At 42.7% G+C, this 21,679-nt stretch overlaps 1 protein-coding gene across 1 annotated transcript in view; it reads right to left on the bottom strand.

The window, feature by feature from the left end:
• The window catches only part of DNAH7 (dynein axonemal heavy chain 7), a 163,477-nt gene that overhangs the window by 80,906 nt on the left and 60,892 nt on the right, over positions 1-21,679 (bottom strand). Inside the window, exons 23-34 of the mRNA XM_063118294.1 lie at positions 20,911-21,020; positions 19,591-19,759; positions 19,262-19,364; positions 19,041-19,168; positions 16,645-16,857; positions 14,900-14,998; positions 12,063-12,311; positions 10,655-10,804; positions 9,498-9,680; positions 5,286-5,462; positions 3,294-3,425; positions 1,628-1,852 (exon numbers count right to left, since the gene is read on the bottom strand). Of these exons, the coding sequence (XP_062974364.1) occupies positions 1,628-1,852; positions 3,294-3,425; positions 5,286-5,462; positions 9,498-9,680; positions 10,655-10,804; positions 12,063-12,311; positions 14,900-14,998; positions 16,645-16,857; positions 19,041-19,168; positions 19,262-19,364; positions 19,591-19,759; positions 20,911-21,020 (1,938 nt within the window). The remainder of the gene's footprint in view (positions 1-1,627; positions 1,853-3,293; positions 3,426-5,285; positions 5,463-9,497; positions 9,681-10,654; positions 10,805-12,062; positions 12,312-14,899; positions 14,999-16,644; positions 16,858-19,040; positions 19,169-19,261; positions 19,365-19,590; positions 19,760-20,910; positions 21,021-21,679) is intronic.

The following is a 21,679-nucleotide window of genomic DNA, read 5'->3' as shown; positions in this document are numbered from 1 at the left end:
AACTAAACATTATGGCTTAGTGTTTCATATGAACCATGACTTAGTGTGTCATGTGAACCATTCCTAACCATGGTGGCTACAATAACCACAGTTTAAACACACTCACTAACCACTTGCTGCAACAGGGTTAGTGGCCTAACCACGGCGTAGCGTGTCGTCTGAACAGGGCCAAGGAACTCCTACAAATTGAACTGGGCTTGCAAAAGGATGCTGGATGCCCACTCTGTGCTGAATTTTCTCGATGTACATCTCAAGACTACACATGCAATGCCTAAACTATGGTCACGGCCCATCACCTGTGGGGGAAGAACAGAACGAAATCCAGATTTCCCCCAGTCTTTCCTCAGGCTGGAGGAAGGGGGTGGGGGAGAAAAATGCAGTCCCTTATCCCTTCCAAATAGGTGATGAGCTTCAGTGCAAGTACATCTATCTGGAAAACCCTCCCTGCCCCAGACACCTGGGGAGGCAGGAAAGGAGGCATTTTTCAAATGCCTCCTGAAAACGCACTTTTTCACTCAGCCTTTCCTTAGCTTGTAATTAATTGCAATTAATCACGCTGCTCAGTCTTACTGCTCCTTGTATCGCTCTGTACTATTACTGTAATGGGATTTTTTTTAATAACATACTTTAAATGTGGTTTTAATATTTATATGTGAACTGCATAGGGATTTTATTATATTAAGTAGTAGAGAAGTATTACAAATAAATAAATATCTCCAGATTAGGGCCCAAATCAATTTATCACTAAACATCTAATTACTGAATTACTGTCCATTACTGAAGGGATATATATATATATATACACACACATATATATATATATATATATATATATATATATATCTCAAACACTTGTTGATTCCTAAACTTTGGGCAATATCCTATTTGGCAATAGCACTAATGTGCTATTGCCACATTAGTGGCAATCTACTCTACTCTACATCTACTCTAGTGTACACTACCTCTAGCACAATGCCAATAGCATTCGCTGGCAAAAGAGTTTTTCTGGGGAAACCCGTCGCACCAATAAACACTATTGCCATTTTGCTGGCGCAATGTAATTTACGTTAATACTGGTGCCAAAGAGGATGCTTGATTACATTTATTGGACAATTTCTGGTTATTTCCAATCAGGATGTTAACCGCGATAAACTCTTTGCTTACTTGGGATAGGCTTGCAGACCTTGAAACCATAAATCGTGAAGATCAACATTCAAATGTGTTTGCTCATTTGAAGCACAAACCTAACCATTTTTAAGTCCCACTGACTGCAATGGGACTTAAGCACGTGCTTAATTAACTCTCCCACTGAAAGTAATATGATTTAAGTGCTCAACTTTTGGCTGAAACATGCCTTTTGTGAACCTCTTTTTGAGGAGCGATAAGGAGCTAATTTCACTCAGTACAGCAAATTATTTCTCCTCCTCTCTGTCATAGCGTGATGTACTGAAAAATGCATTTCCAATAAATGGATTCCTCCCCCCCCCCCCGGCTATCATTAATTCATTTTTGTAAGGAGTGGATTCCATAATTCAATAAATAATATTAATTGAAGTTAAAGGCTACATTGGAAATTAATTTATCAATTAATCTTCAGAAAATCTCTGTTCAGAATAAGCACACTCACGTCTTTGACAAACCGGTAATCGTAAATTGTTCCATCTTCTGGGTAGGGGACAGTCAAGATTTTTGCACGAAGGTGCTCAAGGCCGCTCAGCAATTTATATTTTTCTCTTGTCTCATCGCTCATTGGCCCTTGAAGCAGCTCTCGCACTATCAGGTCAAATTTCAGCCGGTCGTCTTCTTTACAGCTGGCTCCAACAGACCAGGTGAGCGCAAACACAAAAGTGCTCTGGATTGTTGCAAGAGAAAACAGAGGTAAAGTAAGAGTTCATTAACGAAGCAATGCAGTTTTGAGATTACGATGATGATAATAATAATAATAATAATAATAATAATAATAATAATAATAGTAATAATAATAAATTTATTTCTTACACGCCTCTCCATTTTGATCGAGGCGGGGAACAGCAGTAAGTATAAAATACATAAAATACTGATTAAAAACATAGTATGAATTGTTAAAACATCCTAAAAACATCCTAAAAGCATCCTAAAATTCCACTGGATAGGCCTGCCGGAAGAGATCAGTCTTTATGGCTTTCTTAAATGATAAAAGACTGTTAAGTTGACAAATCTCCTACGGCAGGCCATTCCACAGTCTGGGAGCAGCAGAAGAGAAGGTTCTCTGGGTAATACCTGTCAGCCTAGTTTTGGTTGGCTGAAGGAAATTCTTCCCAGAGGACCTGAGTGTGCAGGGTGGATTGTACGGGAGAAGGCAATCCCTCAGGTAGCCTGGACCCAAACCAACACTTTGTACTTCGTCCAAAAACTAACTGGCAGCCAGTGAAGAGATTTTAAAACTGGTGTAATGTGGTCACCCCAGGTGTACCGGTGACCAGCCTGGCTGCCATATTTTGAACTGGTTGAAGTTTCCGGACTAGGCACCCTATGTAGAGTGCATTGCAGAAGTCGAGCCTCGAAGTTACCAGTGCGTGCACTACCGTCTTATGTCTTCCAACAGTGATGATGAACGCAAGGAGAAGAGGGGCCCTAGTAGGTCAAAACAAGTTAATTAAGTAGCACCGAAGAACAGCTGTGTAGGAGTGGGAAAGACATGCAGCCCAGTTCTAGACATGTTTTCTCAGAAGTGGTTCCTGCCAAATTCAATGGATCTGACTCACACGTAAGGTTGCATAGCACTTCTGTTTGAAGGCAACAACTAACACTGTGTGAGCAAATTTCCACTCTTGCAACAGAACTTTCCTTTACTATTCGGCCCCTTTAGTCCTGCACGCTACCTGCTCTGTTTATTAAAGAAAGCGGACAAGGTCATCCACACTTGGAGAGTGCCCACTATTGCTAATAAGAGCCCAGATCTTGCAGCCGGTGCAGAAGTATGCAAGAGCCTTTCCGCCTCCCACCATTAACTGTGTTTATTTCATTAGTTTCTACCACAGCGTCCGTGTCAGCTGCTGCAACCTCAGTGATCAAAGTGTGTTAAAAGAAAAAGAAAAAATCCAACCCATCTATGATAATGTATCACATTTGCACCCAGGAGTCTGTGGCTAAATTTACCAACTCTCTGATTTGATGACTCAAAAAGAGAAGAACTTTTTAAAAAATGTATGGAAGTATTGATGTTGGAATCTAGCCCGTTTCACCGCCAACGGTTCAGGAAGGTTAACTCAAACTGTAACTCCTATTCAAAGCATCAAAAAGATGCTGCCCACCTCGAGCCAAGAAAAAATTTCACGGTCGGTAACAGTTTTAAGTTTTGCTTCATTGTGAAACTCATCCATCATGCAGTCCATTAGATTCATTAAAGATCGAACCAAGTTTGTGTCTGACGTAGGAGACAGTTCCTAGAAAAGCAAAGACATGCTTACCATAGTAAATGAACTTAACTTAAAAGAAATTAAGTCACTGGGCATTCATTGTTTATTAAGGGACAAGATAATAACAGTAATAAGAATAAGAATTTATTTATTTCTTACCTGCCTCTCCTTTTGGATCGAGGTGGGGAACAACATTAAGTACAACAATACAATATAAATCAAATGCATAAAACTGATTAAACGAATACATAAAACCGAAACAATATTAAAATAACAATAAGGACATCTTAAAAATCTTAGGTTTAAAATTCATCTGTATAAGCCTGCCAGAAGAGACTAGTCTTAATACTAATAATACTAATAATAATAAATTTACTTGTTACCTGCCTCTCCCTCCGGATCGAGGCGGGGTACAACACAAATGCAAACGCCATAAAATACATATAATTAAAATATTCAAAACTAATATATCATTAAAAGCAGCACAGTATTAAAAGGCATCTTAAAATTCAACTGGGTAGGTTTGCTGGAAGAGATCAGTCTTTATAGCTTTCTTAAAATCCGGAAGACTGTTAAGTTGACGAGTCTTCTCCAGCAGGCCATTCCACAGTCTGGGGGCGGCAGAAGAAAAGGTCCTCTGGGTAAAAATTGTTAGCCTAGTTTTGGCTGACTGGAGTAAGTTCTCCCCAGAGGACCTAAGTGTGTGGGGCGGATTGTATGGGAGAAGGTGATCCCACAGGTAGCCTGGACCCAAACCATGTAGGGCTTTAAAGGTAATAACCAACACTTTGTACTTCACCCAGAAGTAGATGAATTATTTACATTATTAAAATTAAACAACACATAATTTTAAGCAAGCAGAGGTCCCCAATCTTTTTGGGTCAATGGGCACATCTGGAATTTTGAGAGATTGTCATGAACACTCTAAAAAACACGACTGCCATAGTGGGGCTTGCCCATTCATAAAATGGCTGCCGCAGTGGCCATGGCCAGTCACAGAACACTCATTTCACAGAAGCCAAATTGGTGAGAGGCTAAAAGAAAATTAACTTGCCTAAGAACCTAAGTACCAGGCAGCGGTAGGGCCTGAACTCCAAAACACAAAACTACTCTTTTGAACACAAATAAAGATGGTGCCGGAGAGCAGCCCTTTGCTTTGCAGCATGCCAGCCTCAGAGTTTGTTTTAACTTTTTTTTAAAAAAAAAAAAAAAAAAAAACCTTAAGAAATAAAAGAAAAGTCAGAAGCGCCAGAGAGTCTGGCAGGTTCCAAGAGAGGTGTTCATGGGCATCACGTTGGAGACCCCAGCATTGGGGCCACAGACAGCAGCAAAGCAATAAAGCACTTTGATCTGTATCTCTAGATTCTTCCCTTACTACTTGGTGTAAGAAATAATGTTAACAATAATAACAGAGATAGCAGGAAGAGAATTAGAGACTAGTGTAGTTCCAGTGGAATAATCAGCACTGAATGCCAACAGATGCCCTAGGACTAAGATATGTAAGTATAGGGTAGAACAGAGGCTGAAATCTTGGCTCCACTTCCATCAATAGCAACATTGCCATAAATATCTCCTAGAATGTAATACAGAAATAGGAAAGGTCCTCCGAACAAGCACCTAAATAGCCACATTTTGAAGGAAAAGAGTACATCTTGCGATCATGATGTGAGCGATGCAGCCACCTTGCTCTAAGCAAGTTTGAGTTTGTTCAGTTTCTGGATGGGAGGCTGCCTGGGAACTATATATATATGTATGCTGCCTCGAGCTCCATGATGCAGGAAAGGTGGGATATAAATCATTAAATACATAAAATAAACAAATAGATAAAATGAACTGGCAAAAGCCAGAAAGACAATTTTCATCTCATAAAATCAATCTCTACCTTACCTTTGTACACTTTCTAATAAACTCAGCAGAAAGTGGGACTATCCTGTCAAACAAGCTTGCTATAAATTCTTTATGCAAAGCGGTGACCGTGGGTGGCATCAGATGTAACCAGGACAGCATCACTGGTCTCCAGCCTAACATGTGAGGTTCCATGTAGACCATGCCACATCTGGAAACCTGCAGAAAGAAGAGTTTCCATTTAGTAAGGATGGACAATGTCGTGGGTGGCTTCTTATGGTCTGAAAAGAGCTTTCCCTAACCTGTTGGGAGTTGTAGTTCTGGACTGCAACTCCCAGCAGCCCTAGTCAGCATGGTCAATGGTCAAGAATGCTGGGAGTTGTACCCCGAAACATCTGGAGAGCAGCAAGCTGGGGAAGGCTGCTATACAAAGAAGAATGTTGCTTAGCGTTGGTTTTTGTCCAATGTTAGTCCTACTTAGAGTAGACCCACTGAAATGAATGAGAGTTAAGTTAGACTAATATGAGATGCAACCAAGACTGTCCAATTTGGCTCAGTTGGCCCCAGAGAAGATGATGAAACCACACACTAAGTCAAGAGTATCAGTCAATAATAGTGATTACTTTCTACTTTGGGGGAGGGGGGAGGATCCAAAATAGCATTTAACTTTCTTTTTCTTTTGTTTTTCTTTTTAAAAAGAACTACTGAAAAATGAAGACAACATGTAAAAAGTCCTACAAATCAAGAAAGGCTGCATTTGGCTTAGCTTATACATTCTACATACTCAAGCAAGTAGACACAGGTTATGTGCCCCACTTTTAAAAAGCCAGGCAACAGGAAATCCAAGCTCTGTAAACAACCTTGCAACAGACACTGTTACCAACGAAAAGAAATCTTTTTAAAAGTGGGAATCCAAATGAGAAAAACACGGAACCGGAAAAGCCATTATATAAAATAATAAAAGCGAACAAGAACTTGGCATGCTGATTGTAAATACACTTACTCAGAAATGTCCCAATGATTTCAAGTAAATTAACTTTCAAGTAAGTGCACTTAGGAAGTTTTTTTTAAAAGAGAGATAAGCAGAAAGCTTGCAACTGGCAGAAGAATTAGATGATTATCGAATTCTTTTAGATCCCTGCCCCAAGTAGCTTCAGCACAGGGGAAATGACAAAAGAAAGGGAGGAAAGTGGAAGTAGGTGTAAACAAGGGAAGGACACGTTTATTATAGTTACGCTACTTACGTTTAGTGACAGACCAGTATGGGGACTAGAGAGTTGTGCTACAGTAAGGTGACCATATGAAAAGGAGGACAGGGCTCCTGTATCTTTAACAGTTGCATAGAAAAGGGAATTTCAGCAGGTGGCATTTGTATATATGGAGAACCTGGTGAAATTCCCTCTTCATCACAACAGTTAAAGCTGCAGATGTCTTGCCCTCTTTTAAATCTGGTCACTCTAGTATAGTTAAAGATACAGGAGCCCTGTCCTCCTTTTCATATGGTCACCCTAGCTAAAGAAAAGGTGGATTCTGAGGATGGATTTTAAGGAAATAAATTGGCATTCTGTAGATGGTCCTATAAAACAGTTTCAGGCATAAGCAGCAAGGGAGAAAAGGTAGAGGAGGGAGGTGGAGGTGGAGAAGCAAAGGCCAAAGGGCTTATCTACACCAAGCAGGATATTCCACTATGAAAGCGGTATATAAAAGGCAGGAGCCACACCAAGCAGGATATAGCAGTATGAAAGCAGTATATAATATGTGTCAATGGAACCCAACAGCTGTCAGTGCACTTCAATACCACTATAAAGCAGTAGTGTGGCTCCTGCCTTTTACATACCGCTTTCATAGTGGAATATCCTGCTTGGTGTAGATGAGCCCACAGATGCATCTGGATACAAGGGAGGAGAGGCAGAGGGGCAAATGCCATGGAGGGCTTGGAAAATAAGGGCGAAGAGATTATGCAGGAGCCAGATAAAAAGATAAAAGCCACCACAGGGAGTCTAGTCCACTTCTATAACCTACTTTAGCAATACCACGTGACGTGATATCTCAAAGCAGGGACTGATTTATATAGGGAGGGGACATAGCTCAGTGTGATAGAGCCCCTGCTTTGCAGGCAGAAGGTCCCAGGTTCGATCCCCAGCTTCTCCAGGTAGGGCAAAGACAGAATCCTGCCTGAAACCCTGGAGAGCTGCTGCTGCCAGTCAGTGTCAACAATACTGGGCAAGATCGACCAACTCAGTATAAGGCAGCCTCCTATGTTCCTAACTTCTCACAGGCTACAATATTCTCCTGGCAGTAATTCAGGGCCCAGAGCGATCTGCTCCTTTGATGAATAATTAAGTTCTGTAGTAATAAAGCTGGCATCACAGAAAGGGTTTGACAGGTTTGGTTTGGTGTGGTATGCATGTGCTCATTGGTGTGAGATCATCAACAGCACTGTGGGAGAGATGGATTAGCACGTCTGCTTCCTAAAAGACTACTTGAAGAGGCAGATTGGCAGTGGTCATTTGCCTTTCCAGAAAGTACATGATATACCAATACATATGTCTGTCTGTCTATAAGAAGACACATCGCTTCTTTCCTTTCTGCGAGCAATTTGTTTGACTGTACCGTGATTAAAATTGGGTGAGATCACAGAGGGTGGGTAATTGACCATCCCTAGCTCAAAGCACAAGTTATCAGGGTACAAATGCCCATGTAAGGGCCTATGTGGTCCACTGGTCCAGTGCTGCGCACCAGCTGCTGCTAGGTCTGGTTAGTGCACTGGAGCTCTTATCCCAACCAGGAAGGGCTGTGCTATGAGCGTTTGAGTTTTTGTGGCTTCCGATAGCCCTTAAGTGATGGCTCTCAGCAAAACCCTGAAATGTCATGAACGTAAGGGGAATGGCGGACTTGGTGGCAAATACAGCATAACTAGATCTGCTCTGCTTGCCATGCACAAGATGCTTCTTCATCTATTAAACTACTATGCACAGTTTACATCATAGCAACCAACCTGGATCTAAAAAAATCAGGTTGCCAATTAATTTAAAGATGTTTTAATCATGCATGGTATGTTTTTAATGTGTTTTGTATTCATTGTTGTTCTGTGCCTCGATCCAAGTGGAGAGGCGGGTAAGAAATATTATTATTATTATTATTATTTATTTATTTGTTTATTACATTTCTATACCGCCCAATAGCTGGAGCTCTCTGGGCAGTTCACAAAAATTAAATTATTATTAAAAATTATTATTATTATTATTATTATTATTATTATTATTATTATTATTCCTTGCCCTCATCTGGAAAGCAGTGGCTGCTGGGGAGAAAAATAAAGTAAGTAAAGCCACATTGATAAAGATCTGCTTATATGACTAAATAGGTAGTTGCCCAATCTAGCTGATGCAGACAGAATCGTGCATCTGGAGACGCTTTTTCGTCATAAGGATCATCCGGGCCCAACTGAACTAGCTGGATGCATCTTCTGATATAGATGGGAATGTGTGCGTGATCTTTTCATGTAGATCAGCCTTCCCTAACTGGGTGTCCCCTATTTATTTATTTAGAATATTTATATACCGCTCCCCATTGAAAAATTTCAGAGCGGTGTACAAGGTAAAATGAAAATAAAAACAGAATAAAACAGTTAAAACAAAATTTAAAAGAAGCAAAAACAGAAATCCAAGGCTGCATGTTAAAGAAAGGCTTCTTGGAATAAAGATGTTTTCAGGAGGCGCCGAAAGGAGTACAAGGTTGATGTCTAGATGTCTTGGACTACAACTCCCATAATCTCCAGCTAGAATGTTTGATGGGAGTGGGGGGTCCAACACATCTGGATGGCACCAGTTTAGGGAGGGCTGCTGTATGTCATGCCCATTCGTTTACACACTCTGAAACACCACTGAATTTATTCATATGCCTTTTTATTCGTATTTGTATCCTGTATCCTACGGCTGAAGCAATTGATGAATGCTTCCTCCATCCGTTCATAGTGACACTCAAAGCCATTCCCTGGGGGCACTGCCTCTCACGGTCCGGGGCCATCAACATTCGCATTCCGCCACACAACTCCACTGCAAACTTCCACGGACAGGGAGTTCTGGCCATCACATCCCAGTCAAAGGCTATTCCCATCCCTTCGGCCCTTCCAAGGTTAAAAAGCTAGTGCCTGTCAGCAAGAAAGGAAACAGGAAAGAGAACTTCTCCCCAATATCAGCTTGTCAAAATCCCACTTTATTTAAAAGCAGCCTCCAAACCAGGCAAACTTACTGTAGCAGGAGATGCAACCTCAAGGTCCATGGGTTCAAAAATAAGACTCATTTGCTGGGACATCTGGATGATCTCACCACTCATCAAACAGAGTTTCTTGTTATCATCCAGCACGGTATTCATATTCTCAATCCAAACAGCATCCACTGGCCCATCAAAAATAAGCCACTTCCTATCAGGTGTCTGGATGGAAAGAAACAGAAAGTTTGGGTACAAAGAATATAAACGCCGGCCTACTGGGTCAGAAGAGCCATTCGTCCTACTCTCTCAAGTACAGGAAAGAAACGCCTTTTCTAAGATGGTGCAACACATGTGGGCAATCATGTAGAAGCAAAGGGTCGTGTCAAAAGCGGACATCCCACCAGCACTCACCAGGCTGCCCTGCCCTAGTGGGAATGACCGCTACTGCAACAGAAGGCTAGAGCTTCCTAGAGCAATCCCATAAACTAGCCGAAATGAGTGTTTCAAGGACGGGATAGTCAGTGCAGCTCCCCTTTTGCAAGCTCTGCTGACTTGTTCCGTTCCAGAAACTCTGGTTTCACCTAGTTTTCAGGTGCTCTAGGAAGCACTAGCTTCCTGTTGTGCCAACAGCCATTCCCGCTAGCACAGGGGCAGTTTGGGATATTGCCCAAAGGAAGAACTATGCAGAACTGTTTTGATTTAAATATATGGAGATCTAACCAAGTCATCCATCAATTAGAATTTATATGATTTATCAAACAAGATCTTTTCAGTCAGATGACAGCTCTAAAGACCTTCCGTTTAATACAATCGTGGAAATGGCAAAACAACAACAACCCCCAGCAGACTACTGGCCTTTTATCACGGATTATGCCTTCAAGACAAAGGTAAGATCTACACCAAGCAGGATATTGCACTATGAAAGCTGTGTGAAAGCAGTACATAAGAGGCAGGAGCCGCATGGCTGCTTTATAGCGGTACTGAAGTACACTGACAACTGTTGGGGCCTATGGACACACAGCATATGCCGCTTTCATACTGTTATATCCTGCTTGGTGTGGCTCCTGACTTCTACATACCGCTTTCATAGTGCAATATCCTGATTAGTGTAGATTAGGCCAAAGTCAGGCTCTCTTCTTTGGCATTATATGCATATACACACACAATGAACTATTTTAATCACATTGAGTACTTACAGCTGAAGAAGCAAATGCTCTAAAGCTCACAGCTAGGATACCATCAGACCACTCGTGAGACACTGGATCAAATTGTCCATACAGCTGCCCCATGGTTATAGCTTTGGGGTTGATAACAGTGATCTGAACTTTATTTTCCTCCATCAGCCCCTAAAGTACATAAAATAAACTGCATTTGAAAATGCTAGAGTGCATTTAATTGACTGTGTGTGTGTGTGTGTGTGTGTGCACACGCGCACCTGTGTGTGTGGATTACATTTATTTATTTTATTTGGCCATTAGTAATAACCAAGGAAATTGAAGTGATTAACATCACATTCCTGCTGGGCATGCTGGGAAATGTAACCCTCCTACTCTCCTTGGTAAGAACATGATGTTTCACCCTTCGAAGCCGCCCCTTCTCCTGCCCCAGGTAAGTTTGGGGGTCCTTGGAGGGAGAGGGAAAGGAGAGGAGGAGGCAGGCACTCAATGGGCCCATTCAGAAGACACCTTAAACCATGGCTTTAACCAAGGTGGTTAAGCCAGAAAGCAAGGTCGTGTTCAGCAGACACCTTAAACCATGGCTTTAACCACGGTGGTTAAGCCAGAAAGCTAGGTCGTGTTCAGCAGACACCTTAAACCATGGCTTTAACCATGGTGGTTAAGCCAGAAAGCTAGGTCGTGTTCAGCAGACACTTTAAACCATGGTTTTAACCACAGCGAATAAGGCTTTTTACTTTATTCACCATGGTTAAACCCGTGGTTTAAGGTGTCTTCTGAACACAGCCTGGCTTTCTAGCTTAACCACTGTGGTTAAAGCCATGGTTTAAGGTGTCTTCTGAACGGGGTCACTGTGTGGGCCAAGCACGGCTCTCACATACACACGAGTAATCAGAGGCATTCTCTGTGACGAGCACTTTTTTCCAATTATTTATGATACCCTTAATCCTTGTAACTGTTGAGGTGAAGGCTGTAAGCTGTAGAATGTTCATAGACAAGGCAGGTTATTTGCGCAAAGTGAAAGATCAGATTGGATGGGAGAGAAAAAAATGACACCAGGCATAAAGAGAGGAGGAGCCATGTGCTACTGGCAAAAATAACATGGTTAAGGCTTGCCTCAAGGAGGAAAACAACCTATATAAATATTTAACAAATAAATAAGGAAGCGAGCCATTGGAACAAATCTCCAAGTATTTGCTTTTAGGTTTCTATTAATTCAGCAGGGGTTACATCACTCGTCTTAAGTTTTGAAATGTAATAAAATATTTCCTTTTAAAAATGTAGACGTTACTCAAGTCTGAGTTCAGGGAGCAAGTCTAACGGAACTCAGTGGGATTTACTTCTGAATAAACACTGTCAGGATTGCGCTTCACATTTCAAAAAGCATCCTGTTTGCTTTTCAATGTCTTCTGCAAGGATCTTTATTTACTTTTTCACACAGGTCGCCCAAGGCAGCCGCCAAAACCCGATATGCAGATGTTTTTCCTCCAAAGGGCTCTCCGACTATCATAAAGCCATGACGAACAATCATCATTTCAAATATCTGTAGGATTTTCTCTGAGAAGAAGTTAGTCATTTGTAAATTCATTTCATCACAGTTTATCTTGATGGCTTCCAGGATGTCGTTGTAATCTGGTTTCGGCAGCTTCACACCAGGAAACAAATCTGAAGTAATGCCCTGCCAAAGAATAAATTGCAAGGAATTTTCATCGTAACGAACACAGGCAGACTCTGTATATTCTGTGATGTAGTCATGAAAGGATAAACATTCTTTTCCACCCAGCAGTATAATCACTTGGCTATAAAGAAATAATAAAAAAGATTGCCATCCAACAAGAATGTGAAACTGATCTAATGCTTGTTAACAAAGAAGCATAAATCAATATTTGAATGCTCTTGAAATGGGATGATCAAACAAACAAATATAAATGAGAGATCGAAAGGACTCATGTACAGCAGGGTTCAGATGTTTCCGACTACAACTGCCATCAGACCCAGTCAGCATGGTCAATGATCAGGGGTAATTGAAGTTGCGGTTTAAAAAATACGCAGGGCACCGGGTTGCCTGCTCCTGGTGTACAGCATGCCAAACTGTCAGGTTATGGGCAAAAAGTAAAGTGCTTTTTACCTTAAGATGGAAGTGAGATAAGAAGCCAAGAACACAGCTGAGAACTGAGCTGTGCACAAATTACAGACAATGGATACCTCAAGGTGTATCCATAGACAATGGATACCTCATGGTGGCACTGGTATGTATGTATTATTGCATTTATATCCTGCCTTTTTCCTTCCTACCCAGAGCAGTGTACATAATCCTCCTCCTCTCTATTTCTATCCTCACAACAACAACCCTGTGAGGTGGGTTGGGCTGAGAGTCTGTGACTGGCCAAAAGTCACCCAGTGGAGACTAGAACCTGGATCTCCCAACTCCCAGTCCAACACTTCAGCCACTATACCACACTGGTCTTCTGAGCTAACAGCAGCTGCAGCGTGTCCACCAAGGAAAAATCTCAATCTGCTAAGGTCATGCATTTCACAGAGCTTTTCTCAACTCTTGGGTTTAAACTAGTAGGCGTGTTTGAATGCTTGGGAAATTTTATGCTTTTCTCTTGACACCTCAACTGCTTGATCAGGGTTAAAAGGAATTTAAAACAAAATGCCCGAGGTTAGTGGCATCAACAGTATGTGGCGTTCTCAAACGAAATAGAAATGATACTGGTGGCCAGAGGTAAGAAACAAAGAATAAAAAGGTTTCCATGGCCTTGAATATCCTGCTACCATATGGATATAAAAACACTTAATAAATACACAAATAAAGTACCATTGACCCATGTTTGCATTTATGGATTACATAGTCAGCATCCACATTTTTCTCATTGTAGCTAAAAGGCTTACATTAGGGCTGTATCCATGGCCTATGCAGGCCCTGACCACTGTGAGGATTAAAAGATCAAATACAGCTCCACTTTTCTCATGCTTACTTCTACTGAAATCAGCTAAAAGGACATATTTTGAAACCCAAGAGGTGTTTTCTTAAAAAACCCAACTACATCCACGTTATTGCACATCAATGGGAAAATGGAAATCTTCCTATGGGAAGCTAAACTAGATTTCACACAATTGCACATCTCTTTTCCCTGACTGTGTGTGTTTGTAAAATTAAATCCGGCCTCAGGCAGTTATTCAATTACATAGAAGAATCGAAAATAAAACTGCCAGTATCATACCGCCTTTATACGAATCTATGGTGTGACCACACTCAGTATACTGCGTACAGTTCAGGTCACTACACCTAAAAAAAGATATTAGAGCTGGAAAAAGTGCAGAAAAGGGCAACTAAAATGATCACAGGGCTGGAGTACCTCCCCTATGAGGGAAGGTTACAACAGCAGGGATTGTTTAGCTTGGAAAAAAGGAGGCTAAGGGGAGACATGATAGAGATGTACAAAATTATGCATGGTGTGGAGAATGTGGACAGGGAGACATTTTTCTCCCTCTTTCATAATACTAGGTCATCCCATGAAGCTGATTGGTGGGAGATTCAGATCAGATAAAAGGAAGTACATAGCGCATAGTTAAACTATGGAACATGCTACCACAAGATGTGGTGATGGCCACCATTGTGGATGGCTTTAAAAATGAGTTGGATACATTCCTGGAGAAGGTTATCAATGGCTAGTAGTCCTAATGGCTATATGCTACCTCCAGTATCAGAGGCAGGAAGCCTGTGTCCACTAGTTGTTTGGGAATATGGACGGGAGGGTGCTGTTGCATCGTATCCTGTTTATGGATCCCTGTTTGACAGCTGGTTGGCCACTGTGTGAACAGAGTGCTGGACTAGATGGACCTTTGGTCTGATCCAGCAGGGCACTGCTTATGCTCTTAACTGCAGGGGAGAGTTTAAGTATAACCCATTTCTTTCTAACTGTTTGTCATCCCAAAATCGCTCCTTTCTCTCCAGCTGCTTTACCACCTTTGGGGGGAAAAGGGTCCTAGAGTCTGGAGTCTACCTGTGACACATGCAGAGGTGATGTTCTCATGTCTAAAGCTGGAGCTTTACAAGTAGACCTATTTTTTTAAACTCAACTTTTTTTGGGGGAAATGCCATTGTTCCTTAAACCTGCCAAACCTTCACAGATGTATCTATAGCCCCAGGTCGTACTATAATATGGTGCCCATAATCAAAACTTGTGAATCTCGTCGGTATATAGATTAATTGTAAGTATTACCTCTCTCGTCTCTCATCACATTACTAAAGCTCCTTACCTCAAAAAGTGGTAGATCATGAGACAAGAACTTAGGCAAGTTTACATCTATAATGGATCTAAGCAGCAAAATTTCTTCATTTTCATCTGGATATTTCAGCTACATAAAAGATGGAGATTAATTTCAGAGTTATAAATGGGTTTCAAATTAACCCTCCCCAAATGCCCATATTTTAAGAATGTATGGATGGTACCCAACATTAGCCTAGAAATTTTGCCTTAGAACATCCTGAAGTTCTGATTTTTTCAAATTGAAAGGTAAGTGCATGCTGGAACAGAAAATGTTCAACCTGCCAGGCAAAGTCCTAGCATTTAGCACTGAAGAAGTTCTTTGCAGGATTTGCCAGCCTACGAAAAATCTAACACTCACCAGAACTCTGGCCAAAGTTCATCTGGAACTCTGTGATACATTAATAGAGCTCCTGTATAAGTCAGTTCCCCCCACTGACTTCAGCACTGGTGGAAGTTTAGTGTACACTGTGGAGCTGTCCAGTTGCCATTGCAGGGAACGCTACAGCTCTTGTTCATGCAGAAGCTCAGCATCTATGCCAGAGCTCCTCTCTACAGAGGGAGGCATAGGGTCAGGGCAACTGTGCACCTTTCTTTATCTTACAAAATTAAAGGTAAAGAAAGAAAGAGAACGTGACAGTAAAATCATTTTGCCTTGAATATTGTAAAGCCGAGAGATTACTATTAGAAGTGACAAATTCTTAGACTTAGGGCATGTCTACACCAGGCGGTATCCCAGGGATCGTCCCTGTGCATCCACATGACACACAGGGGATCCCGGGAGCAGGGAGGGATGATCCCTTCATTTCCCCAGAATATTGCCAAACCCTTTTTTCTCGGTTTTTCCCGCAGTCCCAGGACGATCCCGAGGACCACGGGTGGTGTGGCCGCCTGAGTCCAGGGCCATCAGGGGTGGGGGACAGCGGGGTCGGGACTATTTTTTTTTAAAAAAACCCTACTTTTGCGCTGGAGCGCAGGTGCGCTCCAGGTCCTGTCTTTTTTTTTTTTTTTTTTTTAAGAAAATGGCAGCCACGACATCCTCCTTCCTCCCTGGACATCGCGCGCCATGTGTGAATGCAAGGGGAGGATCTCACGATCAGCATATCACAAGATCCTCCCCCCCTCCCTCCCGGATTGCCAGGAAGTGTAGACATGCCCTTAGTGTACCTCTGAGTCATGATACTTCCAGAAAAGAACTGAGCTGGATCTAGACTGTTTCACATATACGGACAACACATTCAGTTCAGTGTGGAAAGGAAAAGAAATGTGCAAGAACACTGTGCTAAGGCATGCACACATTTAGTCACTTGCTGGGTTCAGACCAATTTGGGCCAGACTTCTGGCCAGATCCAGGACCTAATCCTGGCTTATTACTCTGGTTCGTTCACTGATATTAAGCCAGAGTTTGTATTAACTCTGGCTTAATACAACACATGCAAGGGGAGAAGGCACAATGGAGGGGTTCTTGGTCCTGATGCCCATTCCCAATCCCAGCTTTATGATTTATGAAGCTACAACTCCTAGAACCCCCAGCCAACGCTGGCCATGTAAATGTGCCTCTTTGTGTAATGCCTGTATGTGAGATACTTTCTTGCCACTGTAGGGAATGCACATGAAAAGCACTAAATTTGATTCAAGGTCTAACTCAAACGAGAAACAGAGGTTTACTTCTAACAAAACACCAGAATGCCACATCCTAATCAGACCACGAAAGTCAGGCATCGCATAGCTGTCTACCTTCAGATTTCCAGCGGCAGTGAGCACGGATTTCACAGCTCTCATGCCATAATCATAGTGGTGCTGTGAAGACAACTGCTCTGAACACAGTCGATAGGTTGCTACAATTTTCACAGAAAGGGGCCGTGCAGTAACAAACCCGCAGGAGTACAGGACGATTTCAGCAATCATGGCATAATCCGGTACCATCATCGCCACTGTCCGAAACAGGGCCTATGGAACAAGCATTGATAGACAGGTTAACTGCAGAGTCCGATCATGATGCTTTAAATAACAGTATTACCATCTCTCGGTAGGCCCTCAATAGGTTTCAAACAGTGATGACGAGCCAAATTCCATTGTCAGTATACAAACTGTTCCCTAGTTTGGTGAAGACAAAGGGCGACATTCAACGACGTGTGAGTGTGAGTGCAATGGGTCTTCCCCAATATCTCCTCCCCCATATTCCCCGTGCTCCCCAAAGCTGCTCTAAGTATCCTCCAACCCGCTGGAGCATATTGGGGGGAAGCACACGGAGGGCTGAAGAGGGGGGAGAGGGTATCTATTCCACCAACCCTGACGCACGTCCCCAACAGTTCACCAAAATAAGGGATATAACTTACACTTTACACAAAAGTCTCCATGAAGGAGAGAGAAAAACCGGTGAAACCTTCTAAAGCTTTAACCATGTCAAATGCATTATAAAAACAGGGCCAGACTTTTGGTAGAAACACACAATGTTCTTACTTTCACACAAACAAAAGTTAAGGACGTAAGAACAGCATTGCTGGATCAGTCCGTGGACTATCTAACCCATGAGAGGGGAACCTCCAGTCCATGGAGGTTCCTCGTCTGGCCTACAGAACCTTTATGGAGTCCTCCTGGGGGCGGGGTTTGGAGACCAAGCCCCACCCCCTGGAGGAATCCTCACTGTCATATCCACCAGTCACAGTTAAAGATAACAACAGGGCAGGCCGGTGCATGGGGGGGCTCGTCAGGCGCTGGAAGCTGTTGCTCTTCCCAGCGCCAAGTGACTGCTCACATGCCCCGTGATGCCCCACGGGGACAATATGCAATGCATGAAGCCCAAGGAACTCCCCCATGCAGCACCTTCGCCACTGGAGAGGAGGCTACATTGACAAAGCATCCCTAGCTGAGTTGGCAACTGGACTCAGTCAGGGTGCCTTCATTGTAGGCTGCCCACCCCCCTGCATGGGGGAAACCAGCACGCAGCAAAGCAGGATCCCGGGCTACATGCTGGGTGGATGGTCCACCTGGCGTGTTGGCTGGGAACCAAATGGTGCCAGGAGGCGAAAAGCACCCCACCCAGGGGACTGCCCCCTAATCATTTGGCCCATGTAGGGCTGGGTGGGGGGTCATGCAGCCCCCACCCCAATTCAGTTCCCCAGCCCAATCTAATTTGACAATGTTTTCCACAGTGGCCAAGCAGATGCCACTGTCAAACCCACAAACAGGACATGAAGGACACTGAAGTTGTTTCAATTGATACTGCTGCACATCTAATCACTCAATCAATAAAATCACCTCATGGCATATATCCTATAACTATTCCTATATGAAGGGGTTCACAGGTGTACACGGGTTAGGAACCTTCACTCCATACAGGCAATCTCCTGGGACACCCTTCCTGTGCTTGGCTTGGAAGAAGGACCCCTCAGATCCAGGCATTTCAGCCTGGCATCCTCTCTATAGAGCCGCACCAACTGTTTCCTCAGCCAATGCAGCTCTCCAGAGGGTGGCTGCTCCGGAGAGCCCCATCGACTGCTCTCTCACTGTGGCAAATGACACTGCAATGGAGCAGCGAACAGGGTTCCCTAGAGCACTTGCAGGAGGCAGTGACGTTGGGCCGTCTTGACAGCAGTTAGAGTGAGCAGCACAATTCCATGCTCCTCCCACTAGCCACCTAAGGTGGGGGCTTCACTCTCCTTCATGGGTGGGTTGGCCCTGGTAAATACCATACGATGTCTTAACCTGACAGAACAGCAAATGTCAGTTACCCTGAACACTGTTCCTCTAGCCAGTGCAACCCAGGTGAGGGCCTGCTTCCTAGGAACAGGCACCACCACCACAGACATCCTTCTGCTTGTTCCATGACAATATGGTTTCATTCTTCTAGTTTATGGATTAGCTTGGATTTTATGGATTAGAAATTCACCAGCCTTGCCCAACCTGGTGCCCTCCAGATGTTTTTATACTACAACTCCCAGAATTCCTGATCACTGGTCATGCTGGCTAGGCCTGATGGAAGCTGAAGCCAAAACATCTGGAGGGCATCAAGTTGAGGAAGGCTGAAATACATTCAATCACACAGAAGGTGGTCCCTCCGTGTTCAATGGGAGTACTCCTCGGGAAACAACACAGTTTAGGATTGAAACCTAATTTTCTATTTACAGTACCTTAAGATTGTCTGGAAGTTCTGAGCGTCCAGCATAGCCAGGATTCATAGTTATAAAAACAGCACATGTTGGGTTAAGTCTGAGCTCAGTCCCTTCAAATACCAATAAATCAGAGCCAGCATTGATACCTATGGTCAAAGGGAAATAGGTATCATTTTAATCATGTCTGAAAGGTTTTACCTTAATCCATCATAAATTAAAAACAAATAAAAACAGATTACCTCTCTGGATGGTAAGAATTTGTTGAGCAACAACCGAAAGTACTTCCAAGTCAATCCGGTTAAATTCATCAAAGCAAGCCCAGGCTCCACAGGAAAGCAAACCCTAGAGAGATACCAACAAACATACATGCACACAATTCAATTCCAGTATCTATTTTCAGTTTTAAAATAAATGTGGACTCCACTTTAAAACTGTAGGCTTATCCTTTTATTCTAACTTTTTGCACAAAAAGACCTGTATATAGCCTATGCTTCTTATTAGAGCACGTTTAGATGGCGGGCTTTTGATAGCTGGCTGTAACAGTCTGCTGCTATTCATTCATTCACACCTTAAAGAATTTTCCGAGAGCGAGATAGTCCAGTCCATCAGAACAATTGAAAACAACACACTGCTTGGCAACAGCTTTTGCTAAGTCCTTTGTCGTCTCCGTTTTTCCAGTTCCAGCAGGACCTTCTGGGGCACCACCAAGATGAAGGTGGAGAGCACCAAAGAGAGTTCTGAAATTAGAGGGAGAAAGGTTGTAAAATTTTTTTTTTTATTTTAATGCCATAGCACTTTGCAAATAATAAAGTAATTTGGTTAAAAAAAAATCCCTGCTGGCCAGTCTTCAGCATTGGTACTGGCATATCTGTCTGCAATGCCAGAACAACAATTTTAGTATGGGCCAATGCAGATATAAGGCTGGCTCTCTGTCACCTGTGGTTAGCACAGTGGGAGCCAACCATGAGAATGAAGACACATCCTCTCTTCATTCCTTCTGCTTTCTCCAGCACCAATTCCCTTCTTATTTCCCCGGTCAGCCTTAGGCTGCCCTGCTATGTACACTTAACCTGGAAATAAGCTCCATTAAACAGAGAAGAATTACCTCTAAGTAAACATACATAGCATTGCACTGTAAATTATGATTGATTATTCCAGCAACACTAGTGCTGGTTAGAAGTAATCAGGGTTGAATATTAACTGAGACTGGAAACCAGGGTCTGAAGTGGGTTTGCACTTGGTTAGTGCTAACCCCCAACCTTCAGAAGCCAAAAAGGTTGCCCGCCCCGGTCAATATGAAGCAAACCCTGTGCAGCAGTAGCCCAAAGGCAGGATAGTGTAAATTTATGACAGTCAACTATTTGGTGCTAAAAAAAAAAAAAAAACCTGTAAGAATTCGGAATCAACCACCCAAAATATAAGCACTACTCAGTGAAAATGAGTTAGCAAGCGAGTGAATGCATGAATGAATGAAATTGAGATATCCAGTAAATTTTACTAGTCTACTCAGACTATGTTTCCATAATATAAATATATGGCCATTTGGAGACTCTTGGAATTCTGCATGACTGTGTTAATTGAAATATGAATATACCTGCAGTACAGAACATTCATAAGAGCGCCTAAGAAAAAATAATAATGTGAAACACGGAACCATATCTTTTCACGGTGGCAACTCCCAGGCCTGCTGACTCAATTACTTCATCTCTACTACAGAAACTCTTTTTATTACACATTCAGGATGCAATCCTAGTCATGTTTAGACATAAATAACTCCTACAACTCCCAGCATTCCCCAGCCAGCCAAGCTAGGAATGCGTGGAGTTGTAGGACATTTTTGTGTGTCCAAATATGCGTAGGACCGCGCCCGCAGTAAGTTGTGCTGTACCTGTAGCATCTATCAGTGAGTGGGGTAATAACCAATCGAGGGGTGTTGCCAAGGTATTCGTATCCATACCGCAAGCCAGCATTGATCATCTTTGTCTGTAAATGCCCTTCCTACAGGAAAACAAGAAATGCATAGAAACTGAAAATAAATATAATTAGGAAGAATTGAAGTAAGTAGAGCTTGCAGTTAACCATTTAACCTCTAGAAGCCATTATTTTAGCAGACCTCATTATTACGATAAAAAGCAGAAGTGAAGGCAGGGAACTTCACACACCAACAGAGCTTTCCTTCTCGTTTCCAGTACCACAGTTCCAATACCCAACAAGCCAAACCATCTTTTGTTTTATTGGCTAGAAAAGTTGCAGCAGTAAAAACTATCAAAGGTTTGCAGTGCCTTGTTATGCATATAAACGGCGTTATTGGATCATGGCTGTGGAGTGGTTTGCCTGTTTTATTCATTCATACCCCACCTTTCAAGATAAAAACTTTCCAAAGCAGCTTACAATATGAAGACAAACAACAGGAAAGAACAATTTTAAGGTACAGGAGAGCAGCATTCCCCAATGTGGTGCCCTCCAGACGTGTTGGAATTTTAAGTCCCATCATTGCCCCAAGGGCAATAGTCAAGCATGGTGGGGACTGCCATCCAAAACATCTGGAGGGCACCACGTTAGGGAAGGCTGCATTAGAGAATACACTGGCCAAAAGTACATAGGGCTCGGCATAGAGATTTACTCCAGGGCTCCAACCTTTTTGGTTCAGTGGGCAC

The sequence above is a fragment of the Elgaria multicarinata genome, chromosome 2 (genome assembly GCF_023053635.1).
Source record: "Elgaria multicarinata webbii isolate HBS135686 ecotype San Diego chromosome 2, rElgMul1.1.pri, whole genome shotgun sequence".
NCBI classification, from domain to species: domain Eukaryota; kingdom Metazoa; phylum Chordata; class Lepidosauria; order Squamata; family Anguidae; genus Elgaria; species Elgaria multicarinata.
Note: the sequence above shows the minus strand (reverse complement) of the source record. Positions and strands in the feature narration are given on the sequence as shown.